General features: G+C 39.3%; 1 protein-coding gene across 1 annotated transcript; it reads right to left on the reverse strand.

The window, feature by feature from the left end:
* Positions 1 to 18,836: 18,836 nt before the first annotated feature.
* On the reverse strand, positions 18,837 to 20,715 carry LOC126627215 (probable O-methyltransferase 3). Its single transcript, XM_050296671.1, has 2 exons — positions 19,841 to 20,715; positions 18,837 to 19,440 (listed from the first exon to the last, which is right to left on the reverse strand). Exons 1-2 carry the CDS (start codon positions 20,663 to 20,665, stop codon positions 19,117 to 19,119), a joined length of 1,149 nt encoding a protein of 382 aa, XP_050152628.1. The 5' UTR covers positions 20,666 to 20,715; the 3' UTR covers positions 18,837 to 19,116.
* Positions 20,716 to 21,059: the final 344 nt, after the last annotated feature.

A 21,059-nucleotide genomic window follows, 5' to 3' on the forward strand; every position in this document is an offset into this window, starting at 1 on the left:
ATCCTAACTTAATTCCAGCTGCATGGGGGATTTATTTTCATATTAGGACACATTAAAATAGGTTTCTAGAAGCCCTTATCCACTCCTACAAAGGTGCCACACCTTATCCTTTGTTTTTCTAGGAATCAGCCACAAAACAACCTTTCTAGAAAGCATTATCCCTTGTCCTACAAATCTGGTGCTTGGACCCTTTCTAGAAGCTCTAGAACCTGCAATCCTTTTCCCTTAGGATTGTTCAATCCTTTTCCCTTCAGATTTTGGTGAACCTTAGTCCTTTTCCTTCATGAATTGTGCCAAATACACATTCATTTCCTTCAGAAATTCGTGGGTTTCCCTAACCCTATAAATACAAGCCTTTGTGCAGCAATTAATCCACCACCCCCTACTATTAGATCACTACACCATCCACCTTTTACCACAAATTCATCCTTAACATCAATCACCCCCAAAACCACCAACCACACCTTGTGTCGCAGCAAGGAAGGAGAAGGAGAGCCCTTGGACGTGCTTGCCATTCGAGTTAGAGTTGCTGGAACGTTTTAGGTGTAATCTTTCTTTTACTTTCAATGTTTAGATTCAATAATCTTTGTTTCGTGAGTATGAGGAACTAAACCCCTCTTAGCTAGGGGGAATTTCGAAACCATGATTATACTTGCAATATGATTTGATTACCTTCAGTTGTTATTTCATAAATTGTGAATTCAATTTGCTTAACAGTTTGATTGATAACTTATTCTTGTATGTTTATTAAGAGTGCACCCTTAGTTTTCATGCAGGGATTTGAAGCTAAAATATAAGGGAGTTTCATCTAATAGTTACAAACTTATATTTACAAGTAGTGGAGGTCGCTTATAAACGATCGTGTTAAGTGAATTCCTGGCATAAGTATCATTCGCTTTCATAGTTACAAATGCCTTGTCAACACTTATGATTTTCATAGAACTTAATGATCTTTGATTGTTTCTCTTTTATGCGCTTTCATGTAGGGAACTTTTGAAGAATAATTTGATTGCGATGCGCTATTTCCATTCAATTCAATGACTTAAGGAAAATCTAAGGGTTAATTTAAGTGTACCTAATTAACTTGGGGTGCTGAGGTTCATGGTTTATTGAAACAGCAACTGGAAATTGTTTTGTATGCAAGTGTGTTATGTGTGGAGAAAGACCTTCTAGCTAGCCTATCATCCATCTAATTCACTCAGTTTCGTCTCAAATCTGTTTAAGTCTTTCTTGTTTTGTTTTATTTTATTTTCGTCCAAATCCAATTTCCCCTTTACTTTGTTGAGTCATATTAGTTAGAACTTGTTTTAGATTGTGTTTTTAAGTGTTTTGAGTCAAGGAAAACCTAAATTTCGTCCAAAAAGTGTGTTAGTGTCAGAAACTGCTTAGTTGCTGTTTTTAGGCAATTTTGAGTGTTTTTAGCTTATTTTGAGTCTTGTGAACTTGTTTTGAGTCTTTTGAGTCTAGCCAAACGTTTTAAGTTTGTTTTTGTGTTTTTTTGAGTCAGTTTAGAGTGTTTAGCAATCCCTCCTAATCCCCGGTTTAAGCACGATCCCTACTTATTTATATACTACAATTGTCAAAAGAGGGTTTAATTTGTGTGTCAAGTTAATTTTCACATCAAATTTTGGCGCCGTTGCCGGGGATTAGCAACTCTACTAATCCCCCGTTATTTCTTTTTGTTTCTTTTTTTTTTGTGTCTTTTGTTTTAGTTACTGATTTTGTTTTGCTTTGTTTCTTTTACTTTTGATATTTGATTTAGTTCTCTTTCTTTGATTTTAGGTATTAGAGAAGTAAGACATGGATTTTGCTAGCATTCAAGCTCAATTGGCAAATCTTACTTCTCAATTATCGTAGTATGCCGAAAGGACCACAATGCAAAGTGTCCCTACATTTGGTGCATCTTATAGGCAAGGATATCAAACCAATCAATGTCCACAAAGAGATTGGAGTGATCATTCAAACTCTATGTGGTGGGAAGCTCAACAAGTTCAACACGAAGCATATTGGCAACCATATGAGAAGTTTTATTCAAGACCTATGCAGCCAACACAACCTCAAATACAATTTGCCCAATCAAACTCAGGTTCGTCAATAGATTATAATCAAATTCTTAAAAGAATTAAATTCTTTGGGGCAGGGCTCACAAGATCAAGCCAAGAAGGCTCAACAAGATGCATATTGGCAGCTATATGAGGAGTTCTACACCACGCCTATGCAGCCACCACCGTCTCCCCTACAACAGTTCCAATCGAATTCAAGTATGCCCATGAGTTATGATGAAATTCTTGTTGTACTAACCTCTTTGACGCAGGGCTCACAACAAGAAGAATACTCACAGCCATCTGAGGAGTTCTATTAATGGCCATGTGCACCATCACAGCCTCCACCACAATCTTCCCAAGCAAATTTAGGTATGTCAATGGATAATGACCAAATTGTTCAACTACTCACCTCTTTGACACAGGAAGCAGAAAATCAAACAGAAAGGATGCACAATCAAGCCCAAGTGATGAGCGAATTGAAGAATCAAATGGGTGAGATCGCGGAATTCATGGGACAAATTCAGGAACAAAGTGAACGCTCCAACTCAACTAATGTCAATTCGATGGGAGATTTTGAAATTCCTGAAGCTATCACTTCGAGGAGTGATATGGAGGTTGGAATTAGTCCCAAAGCGTCCAAACAAAGCCAAAAAGAGGACGAAAAGCTATTGCCCAAAGAAGATGAAGAGGATAAGGCCACGACAAGGGGAGAACAACCCTTGCCACAGCCTTCTAAGGCTTCTATGCCACCCAACTTGAGTAAGGTTGTTTCAAATTCAATTATTTTTTACCCTATTCCACCAAATGTGCCTTTCCCTAGCAGGTTTATGCAATCCACGAAAGATTTGGGAAAGAAAGACATCTTGGAAACCTTTCCAAAGATTCAAGAGGAAAAAGTGGCTGGGGAGTATCTAGAATTCATCAAAGAGCATGTACTTGAGACAACCATCCCCAAAGAAGTTGAATTTGATGACACGGGACAAATCACTGCCCTAATGCCCACTCTGGCCAAGAGCAAGCCTAGTGAAATTGTTGAATATGCTGCTACTTTCGAGTCCTCATTGCAGCACATTGGTGAGCCACCTCCTCCAATTGCAATTCCCATTTCAATTAATAGGTTCTTACCTTCTTTGGCGCAGGTGCCCAATTGAATCCAAATTGGTGGGAGAATTTACACGGACTTTAGGAAGCTTAATGTCATAATCAGGAAGGATCACTATCCCCCTCCATTCATAGATCCAATGCATGGAAGTTTTGAGGACCATGTTGTGGAGGATGTACTCGTGTTCTTGCCGCAACACACAAGTAAGCCACCTCCTCAAATTTCAAGTTCGTTTTATACTAACATGATGTTGAGTTCAATGATCCAGGCACCCATTTTGGAATTTAAACCATTATAGATCATTTCAAGTATCACCTTCCATTCAAAGATAAATTTCATGGTGTGGGGACCAATGAAGTTTGAATGAAAGTATCGTCCGGCTGGAAGACGTTAAAGCAAGCGCTTCTTGGGAGGCAACCCATGCAAATAAAGAAGATCTAGGAAGCTCCGGCATCATAACCAGATTTGCGTTCCTAAACCCTACTCTATATTGCTTTTACTTTGCCATGTTTGTCATGATTGTTAGTTGTGTCATTTGCTTGCTTATGTGTGAGTTTATGTTTAAAACATTGAGGACAATGTTTGGTTTAAGTGTGGGGGGTAAACAAAGTGTTTTTGTTGAAAAATTCATAGGATTTTACTACCTAACATTTCAAAAGTTGTTTTTCACTGTTTTTGAGTGTTTTTAGTGTGTTTTGATGTGTCTTTATGTGTTTTTAAAAGAAATACGAAAATTCAAGAAAAAATTCGAAAAAGTTTTGAAAAAAAAAAACCGAAAAAAAAGACATTTTTTGAGTTGTTTTGTTTGTTTGGTTGTGTCTTAGGGTACCTTCCAACACAATGATGAGGATTTGGTTTTTAATTGCATGACTGTTAAAGAAAGTTACAAACATGGATGGAAGTTTGATATGCTCTTTGGTTTATACTTAGTTGTAGTTGTCGTTTACGAATTCACATGTAATCACAAAGGAAAAAAATCAGTTTTTGTAACATGCTTGAAGGAAGGAACTCAAACTAACGCTCAACCCTGAGAGACTTGAGCCTAAACGTTATTTGGAGAGTTATTAATCTGTGATTTCTTATTTTCTAAAGTCATTGCATGATCTCATTAATTCTTTGCTTGGTTGCTACTTAGAATGCGTTTTATCACTTTAGTTCCAAATACTAGAACTCATGCTTGTTTCATTCAAAGCATAAAATTGATTGCATAACAAATAAAAGATGAAGTTGTTTAGTTAAAACCAGAGCCAAAAAAGCCTTAACCCGTTGCATATGTATTGTAGGTTTAACCCTTTTGAGCCTTGTTTAGCCCATTTTCTTTGTTAGCCACATTATCCTTACCTAGCCTAGATTAGGAATGCCCATACCCTTGTTCTTAAAGGATAGTGAAGCATGACTTAGAGAGAATTCCTTTTGATCAACATTATGCAGAAAAACAAGTGTGGGGGAAGGGAATTTTTGTGTTTTGTGTGCCTAAGTATAGGGCACAAGTTAGAAAAGAAAAGAAAAAAAAAACTGAAAAGAAAAGAAAAAGAGTTGAAAATAAGTGAGAATTAACTCACAAGTATTGGTTGTTGAAGAAAGGGTCCAAAAAGTTTGAATATGACCCTAAGTTGTATGAAATCCCCTTAGTGTTTCAAGTTATTTGCTGCATTCAAAAGTGAATTCTAAGTGTCAATTTCATTACTTTGCTTACTATTGCTTTAAGAACCTTTGTGTATCCTTAACCTTTCTTTGTTAGCCAATACCCTTAGCCCCATTACAACCTTTAGACTTTTATCTTGGTTGTTGTGTGTTTCAATATGTGGAGTTTGGGATTGGTATGAGCATATGGTATCCCTAGTTCTTGCGTCTAAGTAGTAGCATTCCGTTCATGAGATCATATATATATACATGCATTAATAATTTCATAAAGTGCTTTCTTTGCTTAAAACATATGTGAGTGGCTAGTCTACATGTTTACATTAATCTTCTCACATATACCTAGTATAGGGAGTGTAGTCAGAAAATCTATGTGAAAATAGAGAGTATATCTGGTGAGGAATTGAGGGAATTCTCTAAGGTATGTTACTACCATCAAAACCATGTTTTAAATTGATTAAATGCGAGCTAGTGAGTGGTGACTGTGATTAAGTATGCGCTCGAGGGTAAGGATAGCTAAAATCTATGTGAGTAGTGATTTTAGCATGTCATGTTCCATTAGAAATCCCTGGCGCGAATGTTGGAAGGTCTAGGTTATGTTTTGTTTTGTTTTGTTTGTTTCATTTTGCTCGAGGACTAGCAAAAGCTAAGTGTGGGGGAATTTGATAGGAGTATATTTATGAGACTTAGTTAGCTTGTTTTCTTGCATTTTCATAGTTTGTTTGTGTTTATTATAGTTTTTTAAGCTCTTTTCGTGTGTTTGTAGGTCCAAATAACAAAGTTGGCAAGAAAATGCATTTTGGAGCATTTTGGAGCAGTTTTGGGCACTAAATGGATAGCACATGTATGGCCAAGGTGGATGGACGTTTTTGGAGTTCAAAAGGCTAGGAATATGATAAGGAGATGAAGAAATTAAATTCAAGGCAAAGAAGATAAGGAACCAGCAAGAAAGAAGGAACATTATCCAAAATCTTATCCAAACTACCTTATCTTATCCAAATTCTAACTAACCTTATCTTATCTTATCATATCCTAATCCTATCCTAACTTAATTCCAGCTGCATGGGGGATTTATTTTCAGATTAGGACACATTAAAATAGGTTTCTAGAAGCCCTTATCCACTCCTACAAAGGTGCCGCACCTTATCCCTTGTTTTTCTAGGAATCAGCCACAAAACAACCTTTCTAGAAGGCCTTATCCCTTGTCCTACAAATCTGGCGCCTGGACCCTTTCTAGAAGCTCTAGAACCTACAATCCTTTTCCCTTAGGATTGTGCAATCCTTTTCCCTTCAGATTTTGGTGAACCTAGTCCTTTTCCTTCATGAATTGTGCCAAATACACATTCCTTTCCTTCAGAAATTCGTGGGTTTCCCTAGCCCTATAAATACGAACCTTTGTGCAGCAATTAATCCACCACCCCCTACCATCAGATCACTACACCATCCACCTTTTACCACAAATTCATCCTTAACATCCATCACCCCCAAAACCACCAACCACACCTTATGCCGCAGCAAGGAAGGAGAAGGAGAGCCCTTGGACGTGCTTGCCATTCGAGTTAGAGTTGATGGAACGTTTTAGGTGTAATCTTTCTTTTTCTTTCAATGTTTAGATTCAATAATCTTTGTTTTGTGAGTATGAGGAACTAAACCCCTCTTAGCTAGGGGGAATTTCGAAACCATGATTATACTTGCAATATGATTTGATTACCTTCAGTTGTTATTTCATAAATTGTGAATTCAATTTGCTTAACAGTTTGATTGATAACTTATTCTTGTATGTTTATTAAGAGTGCACCCTTAGTTTTCATGCAGGGATTTGAAGCTAAAATATAAGAGAGTTTCACCTAATAGTTACAAACTTATATTTACAAGTAGTGGAGGTCGCTTATAAACGATCGTGTTAAGTGAATTCCTGGCATAAGTATCATTTGCTTTCAAAGTTACAAATGCCTTGTCAACACTTATGATTTTCATAGAACTTAATGATCTTTGATTGTTTCTCTATTATGCGCTTTCATGTAGGGAACTTTTGAAGAATAATTTGATTACGATGCGCTATTTCCATTCAATTCAATGACTTAAGGAAAGTCTGAGGTTCATGGTTTATTGAAACAGCAACTAGAAATTGTTTTGTATGCAAGTGTGTCATGTGTGGAGAAAGACCTTCTAGCTAGCCTATCATCCATCTAATTCACCCAGTTTCGTCTAAAATCTGTTTAAGTCTTTCTTGTTTTGTTTTATTTTATTTTCGTCCAAATCCAATTTCCCCTTTACTTTGTTGAGTCATATTAGTTAGAACTTGTTTTAGATTGTGTTTTTAAGTGTTTTGAGTCAAGGAAAACCTAAATTTCGTCCGAAAAGTGTGTTAGTGTCAGAAACTGCTTAGTTGCTGTTTTTAGGCAGTTTTGAGTGTTTTTAGCTTATTTTGAGTCTTGTGTTGTTTTGAGTCTTTTGAGTCTAGCTAAACGGTTTAAGTTTATTTTTGTGTTTTTTTGAGTCAATTTAGAGTGTTTAGCAATCCCTCCTAATCTCTGGTTTAAGAACGATCCCTACTTATTTATATACTACAATTGTCAAAAAATGGTTTAATTTTTGTGTCAAGTTAATTTTCACATCAGGTCAATAAAGCAACCTATCAATATGTGGTAGATAAAGTTCAGATGAAGTTGTCTCTTGGAAGAGTAAAATGCTTTCTATGGCAGGTAGGCTTACTTTAATTATGTATGTTGCTTCTACTATACTGGTCTATACTATGCAAACAACTAGCATTCCTATCAGTATTTGTGATTCTCTTGATAAAATCAATAGAAACTTTCTTTGGGGTAATGTGGATGATAGAGCCAAACCGCATCTTGTGAGTTGGAATAAAGTTTGTTGTCCTATGATTAAAGGGGGTCTTGGCATTAAAAAAGAAAATCAGATGAATAAGGCCCTCCTTGCCAAATCAGGTTGGAGGTTACTGAATAAGGACAATGGTATATAGGCTAATGTGTAGGAAAAAGTATCTCAAACATGGTGAGGCTGATCTTTTTAAAATTAAAGTTTGGAAGGGTGCTTCTTCTTCTTGGAGGAGTATTACTCATGATGTTGAGACTTTACATAAAGACCTAAAATGGAGAATTGGAAATGGTCAAAATACAAATTTCTGGACTGATATTTGGGTTGGAAATGATACCTTGATTAATTATCCTATGCCTTCAATTCATGGTTTTGATCCAAATTTAAAAGTTGCAGACTTCATTGAGAATGGGTCTTGGAATGTTGATAAGTTAAGTCTTATGATTCCTCCTCAAGTTATACAGAACATTCTTTGTATTCCAACTGCTTTATCTTGTGATGGCAATGACTCAATGATCTGGAGTGGCACCAATAATGGAGAGTTTAGGGTGAAAAGTGGCTATCTTATGAATTTTCCTAACCAGGAATTTGCTGACAGTTCTTGGCCTTTCATTTGGAAAATCAAGTTGCCTCCTAAAGTTAAATGCTTTATTTGGATTTTGTCTCATGGTAAGCTACTGACCAATGAGCAACATTTTAAAAGACACATGTCTAGCAACACTTTTTGTCAGATTTGTAGTTCTGCAGTGGAGAATATGTCGCATGTTTTCTCAAGATGTCATGTTGCTATATGGCTTTGGAGAAATATTTATGTTCCACATCATCTTCATTGAAACCAATTTGATTCCTTCCTTGGTTGTGTGGAGGCAAATTTAAAATGCAATGATCCGCATAAACTTGGGTTACCTTGGAATCTTGTTTTTGCTGTAGCCTTACGGTTCATATGGAAGTGGAGGTGTTGTGCTATATTTTATCCTAATTTTATTAAACCTCCTGATCCAAAGAAATGCATCTTGGAGTATTCTACTAAATGGCTCAAAGCTAATGTTAGCATCTCTAGTAAACACAACCGTGTGCAGGTTCTCTTGGCTTGGGTTCCTCCTCTGTCCGGGACTTTTAAGCTAAATGTGGATGGTGCTAGGCTTGGTTCTAATGGGGTGATTGGAAGTGGAGGACCAATTAGAGACTGGCACGGTAATTGGATCACTGACTTTATTGCTAAAAATTGAGTTGGGGAAGTTCTCCATGCTGAGCTTTGGGTTTTGTTTTATGGGTTGAAGATAGCTAAAGCTAGAAATTTCTCTCATCATATTGTGGATACTGATTCTGCTTTGGTAGTCTCTCTCATTCATGGTTCACCTAGCCTTATTAATCATCTTCTCTATGGTCTTGTCTTGGAATGCAAAAGTTTGATCATAGAGAATTGGAGTTGTAATGTGCAACATGTTCATATAGAGCGTAGTTTTGCAGCTAATGGGTTAGCCACATCGGGTTTAAATAGCAAGATGGAGTTTCAAGAGCTTGCAGAGCCTTCTCCTTGTTTAGTTCAAACTCTTTCAGATGTTAGAGTTGCTATAGCTAGATTAGTTGTTTCTTAGTGTTTTTTTTTTCTTCTTCCATGTTACCGAAAAAAGAAGTAGGTTATAGAGCACAGTAAGGCCAGTATCAGTACCTTGTTCTATAATGATGTCAATCACCAGTGAAAGGGGTACATGCTTCTCAATTGTAGTGATGCCCCAGAAGGGTATGAAAGATGGCCTCGAAACCTTTGTGGAAAAAGGACGAGAGAGAGAAGAAGAATTACCTCGATGCATTGTTTTTCTTTCGTATAAGCAAAGATGCGAAAATAGAACAATTCCATTCAGTTTAAAGACAAAATTAGAAACATGGGAAGAATTCAAGTAAGGCGTGCACCTTGTAAACTATTTCACTTGGCATAACATATCATTTTCGTGAGGAAACGTCCTTCTGAAGAACATATCTTTTAAAGGGTAGATACAAAAGCATGATGATGCCAACTCCCCAAGCTAACCAGCAATAGGGATATAGAAAGCCATATAACAGTGTCATACTTAACGATATTCTTCGCAAGCTCTTCGAAGAAGGCTGTGTAAAGTATTTGCTCTGAACAGTCTGTAGTGTCAATATCATCTAACTCAGATGATTCAGCATAAGGAAGTAACCGGCCCTTGGATGACCGAGGCTCAGATATACCGGCTGTATGACCCATCAACATCTCTTCCAACTCAAAACTTGTAATGGAAAACGTACATAATGACCCTACATAATTATTATTACCATTAAGTTCAGAAAGATGTCAACTTTTTCATTTGGATGCAATGTTTCTTTCTAAACACCGTAATTGCTGAAAGCCCAATTTTTTTTATAAGAATCTGAATTGAGAAATGATGATAAATTGGGACCAAAAATGTGATAAAAGGGTTGCAAACTTGCAATGCAGTATAAGACAATGAAATTATTTGCCGAAGGAAATTTCTTCCAGCTCGAAGAAACAGCAAAAAACAAAAAAACATTTTTAAAAAGTGGTTTCTTCTAATCCCCAAACTCCGCCTGTGTAAGTTTATCTTACATTGCCGGTCCCAAACCCGGATAAAAGAGGAGGGGGAGGGCGTCAGGTAGTCGACAGCCGGCACTCCTCGGTTACGTTGAATCCTTATGAAAATGAATCCATAACGAAATCGCGCTAAAACTAGGGCGTCACCCGTAAGTGGCGCGCTGTGTGGCCCGAATACAGTGATAAGTGAGTAAGGGTCGCTGTATCTCCATCGGCACCCGGATGCAGTGTTAAATGAGCAAGGGGGCCATAGAAACTTCTTTTCCAACAACTCCACTCAAAGTTGTTTGGGAGCATATGCTCCAATCAACTTTACACACGACACACAAAAGAAGTACTTTGATCCTATTAGACGGGGGAGGGTGAAGAAGCTAGGACAAAAGGGTAGAGTTCAAGAGAGTAGAATGCGTTTAGGAACGTGGAATATAGGAACCTTAACGGGAAAATCTATGGAAGTAGTGGAAGTTATGATGAGGAGAAGGATAAATATTATGTGCCTACAAGAAACTAAGTGGGTTGGTCTTAAGGCAAAGGATCTAGAAAACTCAGGGTTTAAACTTTGGTATTCGGGCACAAATAGAACGAGAAACGGTGTTGGCATCATCGTGGACAAGACCTTGACACAAGATGTTGTAGATGTCAAGAGGGTAGGAGATAGAATCATGGCAATCAAGATTGTAATAGGACAAGAACTTATCAATGTGATTAGTGCGTACGCACCTCACGTAGGGTTGGATATGAGTTCGAAAGAGAAATTTTGGGAAGACCTTGTAAACTTGGTGCAAGGAATTGCTCAGACGAAGAAGTTATTTATAGGAGGAGATTTAAATGGACACGTGGGCAGGGAGACAGGCAACTATGGAGGTTTTCATGGTGGCCATGGTTTTGGGGAGAGAAACGAGGATGGGGAAGCTATCTTGGATTTTGCAATGGCATATGATCTCTTCTTAGCCAACACCTTCTTTAAGAAGAGAGAAAAACATGTGATCACCTACAAGAGTGGGTCGTCAAAAACACAAATAGATTTTCTTCTAATGAGGAAAGGGATCGTATAATTTGTACGGATTGCAAAGTTATACTGGGAGAGAGCTTGGCTAATCAACATCGCTTGTTGGTGATGGATGTACATATCAAAAGAGTGAGAAAAAAGAACAAGACTTGGAAGTGCCCAAGGACTAGATGGTGGAATCTAAAAGGAGAAAAACAAGCCATTTTCAAAGAGAAAGTAATCACCCAGTGTGTGTGGGATAGAGAGGGGGAAGCTAGCCAAAGGTGGGATTCCATGGCTAGTTGTATCCGAAAAGTAGCAAAAGAGGTATTAGGAGAGTCCAAGGGCTTTGCTCCACACCAAAAGGAATCTTGGTGGTGGAATGAGGAGGTATAAACAAAGGTGAAGGCTAAGAAGGAATGTTGTAAAGCCTTATACAAGGATAGGACCAATGAAAATGGAGAAAGGTATGGAAGAGCGAAGCAAGAGGCGAAGAAAGCTGTGTGAGAAGCTAAGTTAGCGGCTTATGATGATATGTATAAGCGACTAGATACCAAAAAAGGAGAGTTGGATATCTATAAACTAGCTAGAGCAAGGGAAAAGAAGACAAGGGACCTAAACCAAGTGAGGTGCATCAAGGATGAGGATGGAAAGGTTCTTGCTACAGAGAACACGGTCAAAGACAGATGGAGAGGTTATTTTCATAATCTTTTAAATGAAGGACATGAAAGGAGTACTTCTTTAGGGGAGCTGAGTAACTCAGAAGAGTGTAGAAACTACTCCTTTTATCATCGAATCAGGAAGGAAGAAGTGGTTGTAGCTTTGAAGAAGATGAAGCATAGAAAAGCAGTGGGCCTAGACGATATACCGATCGAAGTATGGAAAGTTTTGGGAGAGACAGGTATAGCATGGCTCACTGACCTTTTCAATAGGATTTTGAAAATGAAGAAGATGCCAAATGAGTGGCGGAAGAGCACTTTGGTGCCTATCTACAAGAATAAGGGCGACGTACAAAATTGCATGAACTATAGGGGTATTAAGCTAATGAGTCATACAATGAAGCTCTGGGAGAGAGTCATTGAGCATAGATTGAGGCAAGAGACACGGGTTTCGGACAACCAATTCGGGTTCATGCCAGGGCGCTCAACCATGGAGGCAATCTATCCCTTACGAAGATTGATGGAAAGATATAGAGATGGGAAAAAGGATTTACACATGGTCTTTATAGATTTGGAAAAAGCGTATGATAGGGTCCCAAGAGACATTCTTTGGAGGATTTTAGAGAAGAAAAGAGTACGAGTAGCATATATCCAAGCTATAAAGGATATGTATGAAGGAGCAAAGACTGCCGTAAGAACTCATGAAGGACAAACCGAAAGCCTCCCCACAACTGTAGGATTACATCAAAGCTCATCCTTAAGTCCTTACCTTTTTACGTTGGTAATGGATGAGTTAACAGGACATATTCAATATGATATTCCTTGGTGTATGCTTTTCGTAGACAATATAGTGTTGATAGATGAAACTCAGGAAGGGGTAAATGCGAAGCTTAACCTTTGGAGAGAAGTGTTGGAATCTAAAGGTCTTCGCCTAAGCCGATCAAAGACAGAATATATGGAGTGCAAGTTCAGTGCAAATTGAGGCCAAAATGAGTTAGGGGTGAGGATCGAAGATCAGGAAATACCAAAGAGCGACCGTTTTCGCTACCTAGGATCTATCTTGCAAAAAAACGGAGAATTAGATGGAGATGTCAACCATAGAATACAAGCTGGATGGATGAAGTGGAAGAGTGCATCCAGCGTGTTGTGTGACCGCCGTATGCCACCGAAGCTCAAGGAAAAATTTTATAGGACGACAATAAGGCCGGCGATGTTGTATGGCACAGAATGTTGGGCGGTGAAGCATCAACACGTACACAAAATGGGTGTAGCAGAGATGAGGATGCTTCGTTGGATGTGTGGGCACACGAGAAAGGATAAGATTAGTTATGAGGATATCCGAGGTAAAGTAGGACTAGCCAAAATTGAAGGAAAGCTGAGAGAAAATTGGTTACGGTGGTTTGGACATGTGCAAAGAAGGCCTACTGACGCTTCAGTTAGAAGATGCGACTACGGGACAGAGGTTCAGGGCCGAAGGGGTAGAGGAAGACCTAAGAAAACTTTGGAAGAGACTTAAGAAAAGACTTAGAGTACTTGGATCTAACGGAGGACATGACACAGGACCGAGCACAATGGCGTTCTAAGATTCATATAGCCGACCCCACTCAGTGACTTGGATTCTTCAAGTCTCCAACCGAGAAGTTTTCCTCACTCGGGAAATTAAGGGAACACTACCTCAACCTACATGCTCCACTCACAAAGCCTCAACATACAAGCTTCAACAAAAGAAAAATTCAAAGAACTTATTGAAGAATGCTTTGGTGTATTTAACACAATACGTTGAAATAAAGCAAAGCTTATTTATTGATATCTCCGATAAGTTACAAATATGTACATATACATGAGTCAAAATAAACAAACAAGAGTGAGCCTTCACAAAGGTTGCTTAGGAGAAGTCTCAGCAGTTGGTAGAGCTCCAGAAAGAGAAGGTACCAGAGGGGGATCATTCAGAGCCTCAGTACTGGACAGAACCCTAAAAGGAGGAGGCATCGGAGGTTGTTCATTTAGAGCTTCATTAAGCAGTATAGCCCCAGAAGACGAAGGCAATAAATGCCTTTGGAACAAACCCACAAACCTCTGATGATCAAGTAAAATCTGACCATCAGATTCCTTCATCTGGTCAAGCTTCCTCTTCATGTTTGTAGCATAGTCATGTGCGAGCCGATGCAACTGTTTATTCTCATGCTTGAGCCCTCTAATCTTCTGTTTGAGACTCATCACTTCAGCCGCCAATGATTCAACTTGGCGGGTTCGAGCAAATAGGCGTTGGGCCATATTAGACACAGAACCTGCACACTGAACACTGAGAGCCAGAGAATCCTTAACAGCCAACTCATCAGACCGTTTAGAAAGTAGTCTGTTATCTTTGGAAGTGAAAAGGTTCCTAGCCACCACCGCAGCGGTCATATCATTCTTCATCACGGAATCCCCAACGGTAAGAGGACCAGTAGGGGATAAGAAGGATGGGCGCCATATGTTGTCTAGAGAAGGCGTGGCTGCCTCTTCAACAAGGTTCAAGTCAAAACGACGGTCGGAAGGGCTAGACATTTTCAAAGGTGTTGAAGAGAGAAGAGGTCAGACAAATCAAGATCTTAGAAGTGTAAGAAGGGAGCTTCTACTGGTGGAGATTCAAGTGTGCTTTGGAACTTAATGCCAGCCTCTATAAAAATATGCACTCAACGGAGCTTCAGAAATCGAAGAGGCATTTGCTTTCTCAAAAGCTGGGCTGCTCAAAGACCACGAAGGCGGATCTCAGAAATCGAAGAGGTGCTTGCTTTCTCAAAAGTTGGGCTGCTCAGAGACCACGAGGGCCGATCTCAGAAATCGAAGAGGCAACTGCTTTTTCAGCCTTGTCAGCACCTGTCACATGCACACTCAGCTTTGCGGAAATTACGGGCATTCTGTCGAAGATTTCTGGTGAAGTAGAAAGCACATGAATATTACTGTTCAATCATCCACTTTCCATACGCAACATTAGCTCATGGGTACCACAGATAACTTTACCAAAGATCTCTGACAAAGTTTAGACACGTGAAGCTTGCAGCTCCCACTACATCGCTATGACCAAGAAGGGTAAAAGAATAGCAAAGAAACAGCACTAACAAAGTTTAGACACATAAATTTGGAAGGTCTTGCTACCATATTATTACCCATAAGGGTAAAGGAACAACACCACTGCTGGATAATTGGAAAGTCCCTGTGTGTTAACCTCTGTGTTCCGTGGCAAGGTAGACTAGTAAACATGCCCAACCTTTACTCACATTCGAGAAAACACTCCCAACAAGATTGCTTGCTCCAAAATCGAAGAGGCACCACCCTCCGAATCTCGAGAACCAGACTCCCAACATAATTACTTTCTCAAAAATCGAAGAGACATCGTTCTCCGAATCTCAAGAGCCAGACTCTCAGCAGGATTGCTTTCTCAAAAATCGAAGAGGTACCGTTCTCCGAATCTCGAGAGCCAGATCCCCGACAGGATTGCTTGTTCGAAAACCAAAGAGGCACCACTTTCTCAACTTTGAGAGCCAGATCTCATTGGATAAAGCTTGTCTGTAATCTTCACACGCAACATTAGATTTCCAGATACCACAAACCATTTTTTCAAAGTGCTCTGATAGAGTTAAAACACGTGAAGCTGACAGCTCCCACTACCGTGCTATGACCAAGCAGGGTAAAGGAATATCATTACTACTTGTTGTTAGGGAGACTCCTATATGTGTCGACCTCCATCCTCAACTGACAGGCGGACCTGCAAAAATGCTCAACCCTTCCTCATATCTGAGAGGGCATTCCCAACGAAGCCTTTCGAAATACTCAGCTTTCTTTCCCCCCGATAATACCTCTGCAAATAAGCTACACTAGAGCAAGAATATCTCATATCATCAGGGTTAAAAGCAAGAGTATCCCATATCATGTTTTTTCCCTGTCTTTTCCTTTGGCCTTATTCTTACCTGCAAGACAAGGAGAAAGAGAGCAATCAGTCAGCACTTAGAATCAAGCTTCCAGTCAGGAACTGACTGCCTGGAACCCCTTACCTGATTACTTACCTGGCATTGCTCTCGAGTACTCATCTTCAACATCTTATGCTTCCAGAAAAGATACCACATCTGCTTGAGGAACAGATAGGGCAAATGAGAAGGATACAAGGAAGCATGTGGAGACAAGCATAACAGAACACATGCCGATACATCCACTACTTTGTCAACAGCAAAAGTATCCCATATCAGCAGGGTCGAATGTACTCTAGATTTGATAGACTTGTTTTGACCCCTCAAATTCTTTAGTCGGCCTTATACTCTGGAGGAAACCAGAAAACCCTCTAGCCCAGTTCAAGAATAAGCCTGTGGAAAGTTACTTCTTCAAAAGTAAAAGTATCTCATATCATCTCTTCTCCTTTTTCTTCTCTTTATCCTTCATGCTGCGTGCAAGAAATGGAGAATGAGAACAATAAGCCGGAACTCGAAATCAAACTTCTGATCTGGGACCGATTGCTTGGAGCTCTGATTGCTTACCTTGTATGTCACCTCTTTCAGCAGATTCCCTAGCTCGGCGACTTGGGGGACTCCTACTACATGGTTTGTATCGCGCTTGACCAAGCCTGAAACTACAAGTAAGCTTCAAGTGAAATTGATACATTACCTTGTGCATCTCCACCAGTTAAAGATACCACCCCTGGATGGAGGAAGAGTACTTCCAGAGAAGATGCCACATCTACCTATGAGACATATAAGGCAAGTGAAGACGATACCACACTTCGGTACTTAGAAGTTTCGTGATTACAAGATCATTCTCCCACACTATTTCCTAATGTCATTTGTACTAAATCATTCACTTGTACTCACTAAAGAAGAGCTTGAACCTAAGTACTTGTGTAAACCCTTCACAATTAATGAGAACTCCTATATTCCGTGGACGTAGCCAATCTGGGTGAACCACGTACATCTTGTGTTTGCTTTCCTGTCTCTATCCATTTACATACTTATCCACACTAATGACCGGAGCAATCTAGCGAAGATCACAAACTTAATACTTTATGTTGTACCAAAGTCCTCACTGATTTTGTGCATCAACAATCCTTAAGTCTTTACCTTTTTGCGTTGGTAATGGATGAGTTAACAGGACATATTCAAGATGATATTCCTTGGTGTATGCTTTTCGCAAACAATATAGTGTTGATAGATGAAACTCAGGAAGGGGTAAATGCGAAGCTTAACCTTTGGAGAGAAGTGTTGGAATCTAAAGGTCTTCTCCTAAGCCGATCAAAGACAAAATATATGGAGTGCAAGTTTAGTGCAAATGGAGGCCAAAATGAGTTAGGGGTGAGGATCGGAGATCAGGAAATACCAAAGAGCGACCGTTTTCGCTACGTAGGATCTATCTTGCAAAAGAACGGAGAATTAGATGGAGATCTCAACCATAGAATACAAGGTGGATGGATGAATTGGAAAAGTGCATCCGGCGTGTTGTATGACCGCCGTAGGCCACTGAAGCTCAAAGGAAAATTTTATAGGACGGCAATAAAGCCAGAGATGCTGTATGGCACAGAATGTTGGGCGGTGAAGCATCAACACGTACACAAAATGAGTGTAGCGGAGATGAGGATGCTTCGTTGGATGTGTGGGCACACGAGAAAGGATAAGATTAGGAATGAGGATATCCGAGGTAAAGTAGGAGTAGCCGAAATTGAAGGAAATATGAGAGAAAATCGGTTACGGTGGTTTGGACATGTGCAAAGAAGGCCTACTGACGCTCCAGTTCGAAGATGTGACTACGGGACAGAGGTTCAGGGCCGAAGGGGTAGAGGAAGACCTAGGAAAACTTTGGAAGAGACCCTAAGAAAAGACTTAGAGTACTTGGATCTAACGGAGGACATGACACAAAACCGAGCGCAATGGCGTTCTAGGATTCATATAGCCGACCCCACTAGTGGGAAAAGGCTTTGTTGTTGTTGTTGTTGTTGTTGTTTCTTCTAATCCCTAGCTCATGTCTTGGTTAAGAGAGGCCATCATATTCTGGAGGAAGATGGTAGCAAAGGGAATCCGGCTACTACGAGTACTAGTACTAATGGAGGAAGTAGCAGTACAAGTTGCAATGTGTAAAATTTTTGAGAAAGATGAGCATTTTATAGCTTGTTTGGTCAGCAAATGTAATTGGGAAATTAACTACGCTAAGCTAGTTTTGTTTGTAATTATCTACAATTGACTAGTTGTTGGGATTCATATTGATTTTGCTTCAATTAATTGTGAACGTATTATCAGAGCAAATTAGTTTGTTAAATTAATTTTGTCAATTTGGCTAATGACAATTGTGGTGCCAAAAATAATCACAAGGCGACACGTGAATTTTTGGGTAAAAGAGGACAAAAATACCCTTGAGGCATACCGGGATTCCTACGCGTGAGCAGTGGACAATCATCCGTCAATCATGTCAAAAGTGTCCAAAATGGATAACCAATTCAAAGATATTCTCATCCATCCTCATCTTAGGTAATTGTTTTATAACCTACATAACATTACATTTAAGTGGAGGTTAATTAGCTAATTAATCCATTAATCACCAATTAAATCACCCACAAAATATACCCAAAAATCCCAAAGGGCCGGCCACCCTTGTTGATCTCATCATATTTACCTATTTTATCACATTAATTAGCTAGCTAATTTGGCAATAATTTTATTTGCTAAATTAATTAGTCAATTATTCCCATAACTCCTAAATTCAACCTAAATCAAGAACGCTATCCCTATAAATAGACTCCCATTCTCACCAAAAACCTAGGTCCTCACTCTTGCTAAAATTCTCCAAATCTCTCAAACACTTTTCTCTCAAAATTCTAACTTTGGCATCGGAGGTTCTTCGGCCAAAGTCCCCCCCCACTCATTCATCGTGGGTGCGTGGGGCTCTTGGCCTTGACCTAAGGTGTTATTTGTTTTGTAGGTGCAATTTTGTCCAAGATCAAGAAAGAAGAAATTTGCATCCACAACAATGAGAAATGTCTTTGTTTTTCTTGCAGGATCCAGTAAGAGGATCATATCAGATGAAGTTTATGAAAAGCTTCAACAGGGAAACTCCTTTCAAGCATCAAAACTTAACATTCATTGATCACCTAAAGTTTGCAACCACAACGGAAGTAACAATCGTTGAATCATAGTTGCAGACACACTCTACTTAAAAAAAAGTACCCTGCTGCTTTTTGGGCATTCTTTATTTGCATAATACAATCCACACATAATACGGTACTAGCAGTCTAGCATGATGATCTAATTTCAGGGGTAAACTTCAATAAGAGACCTCAAACCGAGCATATGAGTGATGTTATAATGAGAGAATCCAGCAGCCAAAAAGATCTTCTCCCATTCTGATTCGCTACGCTCTTTGCCAGTGATGGTGGACATCATCAACATATCGAACATGAGTTGGGTTTCAATTGATTTCTTGTCCACCTTCGTCTTGTTATCGGCATACCCCACAACTATGTCTATGATGATAATCTTCTTCTTCCTTCCCTCATTTTTGTTCAGAAATATTGCTTCTCTACATTTCTTCAATATCTTCACGCTTTCTTCATCATTCCAATCATGCAAAATCCACTAAACAAATATAGATCATGAATCACATATATTATTCAATTAGTCACAACATTTACCCAAATTAATATAGAGGATATGGAAACACAACTACATCAATAATGCATACATGCAAAATTTGGAACATACTCTATTAGGATCCCATTGTTATGGGGTTCCACCTGATTAGATTGTATTAGCAAATGTGTCAGTTTTGTATGTCTGATTAAATATAATCCACTACCTTCTTACAGGTAACAATTTGATCTAGCTAGGACTTTAACCAGTGATTTGAACTAGCTAGCTAGAAATTCCAAAGACAACCAAGGATGAGATAGTTTACTAGCAACAATGTATTGATTAGGAAATTGGTTATGGAACAACAAAGATTAAGATAAATAATTGTGCGCGTTAGATATATTACCTTGAGCAGAATTGCATTGGCTGGAGGTATTTCCTCAAACATGTCTCCTCCCACAAATCCCAAATTGTGGGTCATCCCTTCCAAGTCAGCCACCACATGTGGCTGGTCAAACACAGTGCAGTTGATGTTGGGAAATGCATTGGCAATGGCCTTGGCCATTGTTCCTGTACCCCCTCCAACATCCACCAGGGATTTCAAACCCTCAAAGACTCCTCCACACTCTTCTACCACCACCCCAGCGATAAGCTTGGAGTCCGCCTCCATTGCTTCATTGAACAAGTCACCAAACCTCGGTTTCTTGGCACTCAATTCCCAAAAAGGCATTCCATTTGCCACCTCAAATGGTGTACATGGAACTAGATCGTCGCCACAATTCATCTGTAACCAATTACCCATTGTGTGAAATGGGTCTGTAATTACCTGATCAAGTATCATGAGCAAAAACGGTGTGGTGTTTAATGGTCCGTCTTTGAGAAAAAGCCCGGAAGCTGGTGTTAGGCTATACAACACAACAGCCACTTCTTCCTCCGCATCGTCACGATCATGATGAACATGATCATGTTGTGCAAAGAAATCGGAGTGAACGAGGATCCGCATGAGGCGTGACATGAAATGAGCTTTCGAAGGGTGGATATTGAGCCTGGCGACGAGCTCGGAAAGAGAGATGGGTTGGCCGTGGTTGTGAATCACGTCGGGGATGCCTAGTTGAACTGCACATTTGAGTGACATGGAGTTTATGAACTGGAACATGTGGTTCCAAACATGTGCTTGAGCTCCAAGAAGCTCATGGCTAATAGCACCCACTTCACCATTATTCAAACCCATGTGTGTGTAAGTATCAAGTATATAGCTTCGAGAATATTATGATTGATTCTTCTCTTGCTATATTAATTTTGAAAAAATGGATAGGTTGGATCAGTTTATATAGCACAGCTCACATACACAAATTATGAGAAAAATATATAATATTCGACACAGTTCCGATAGTACTGAGTCTATTGACGTTTCATCTTCCATGCACAGGTTAAGCATGCTTTCTAATTTATAAAATAATAATAATAATAAAATAAAAAGAAAAAAAAGGTGGGGAGGGATGGGATCTGTAGGACGATTAAAGATTTGGAAGATAACGGAAGAGGATTGTATATATAGATTCGTATAGATCGTGCCAAACGGAAACTGCGAATTTAGTAGGGGTGGGCACTTGGAACCGAAAACC

The sequence above is a fragment of the Malus sylvestris genome, chromosome 1 (assembly GCF_916048215.2).
Source record: "Malus sylvestris chromosome 1, drMalSylv7.2, whole genome shotgun sequence".
Taxonomy (NCBI): domain Eukaryota; kingdom Viridiplantae; phylum Streptophyta; class Magnoliopsida; order Rosales; family Rosaceae; genus Malus; species Malus sylvestris.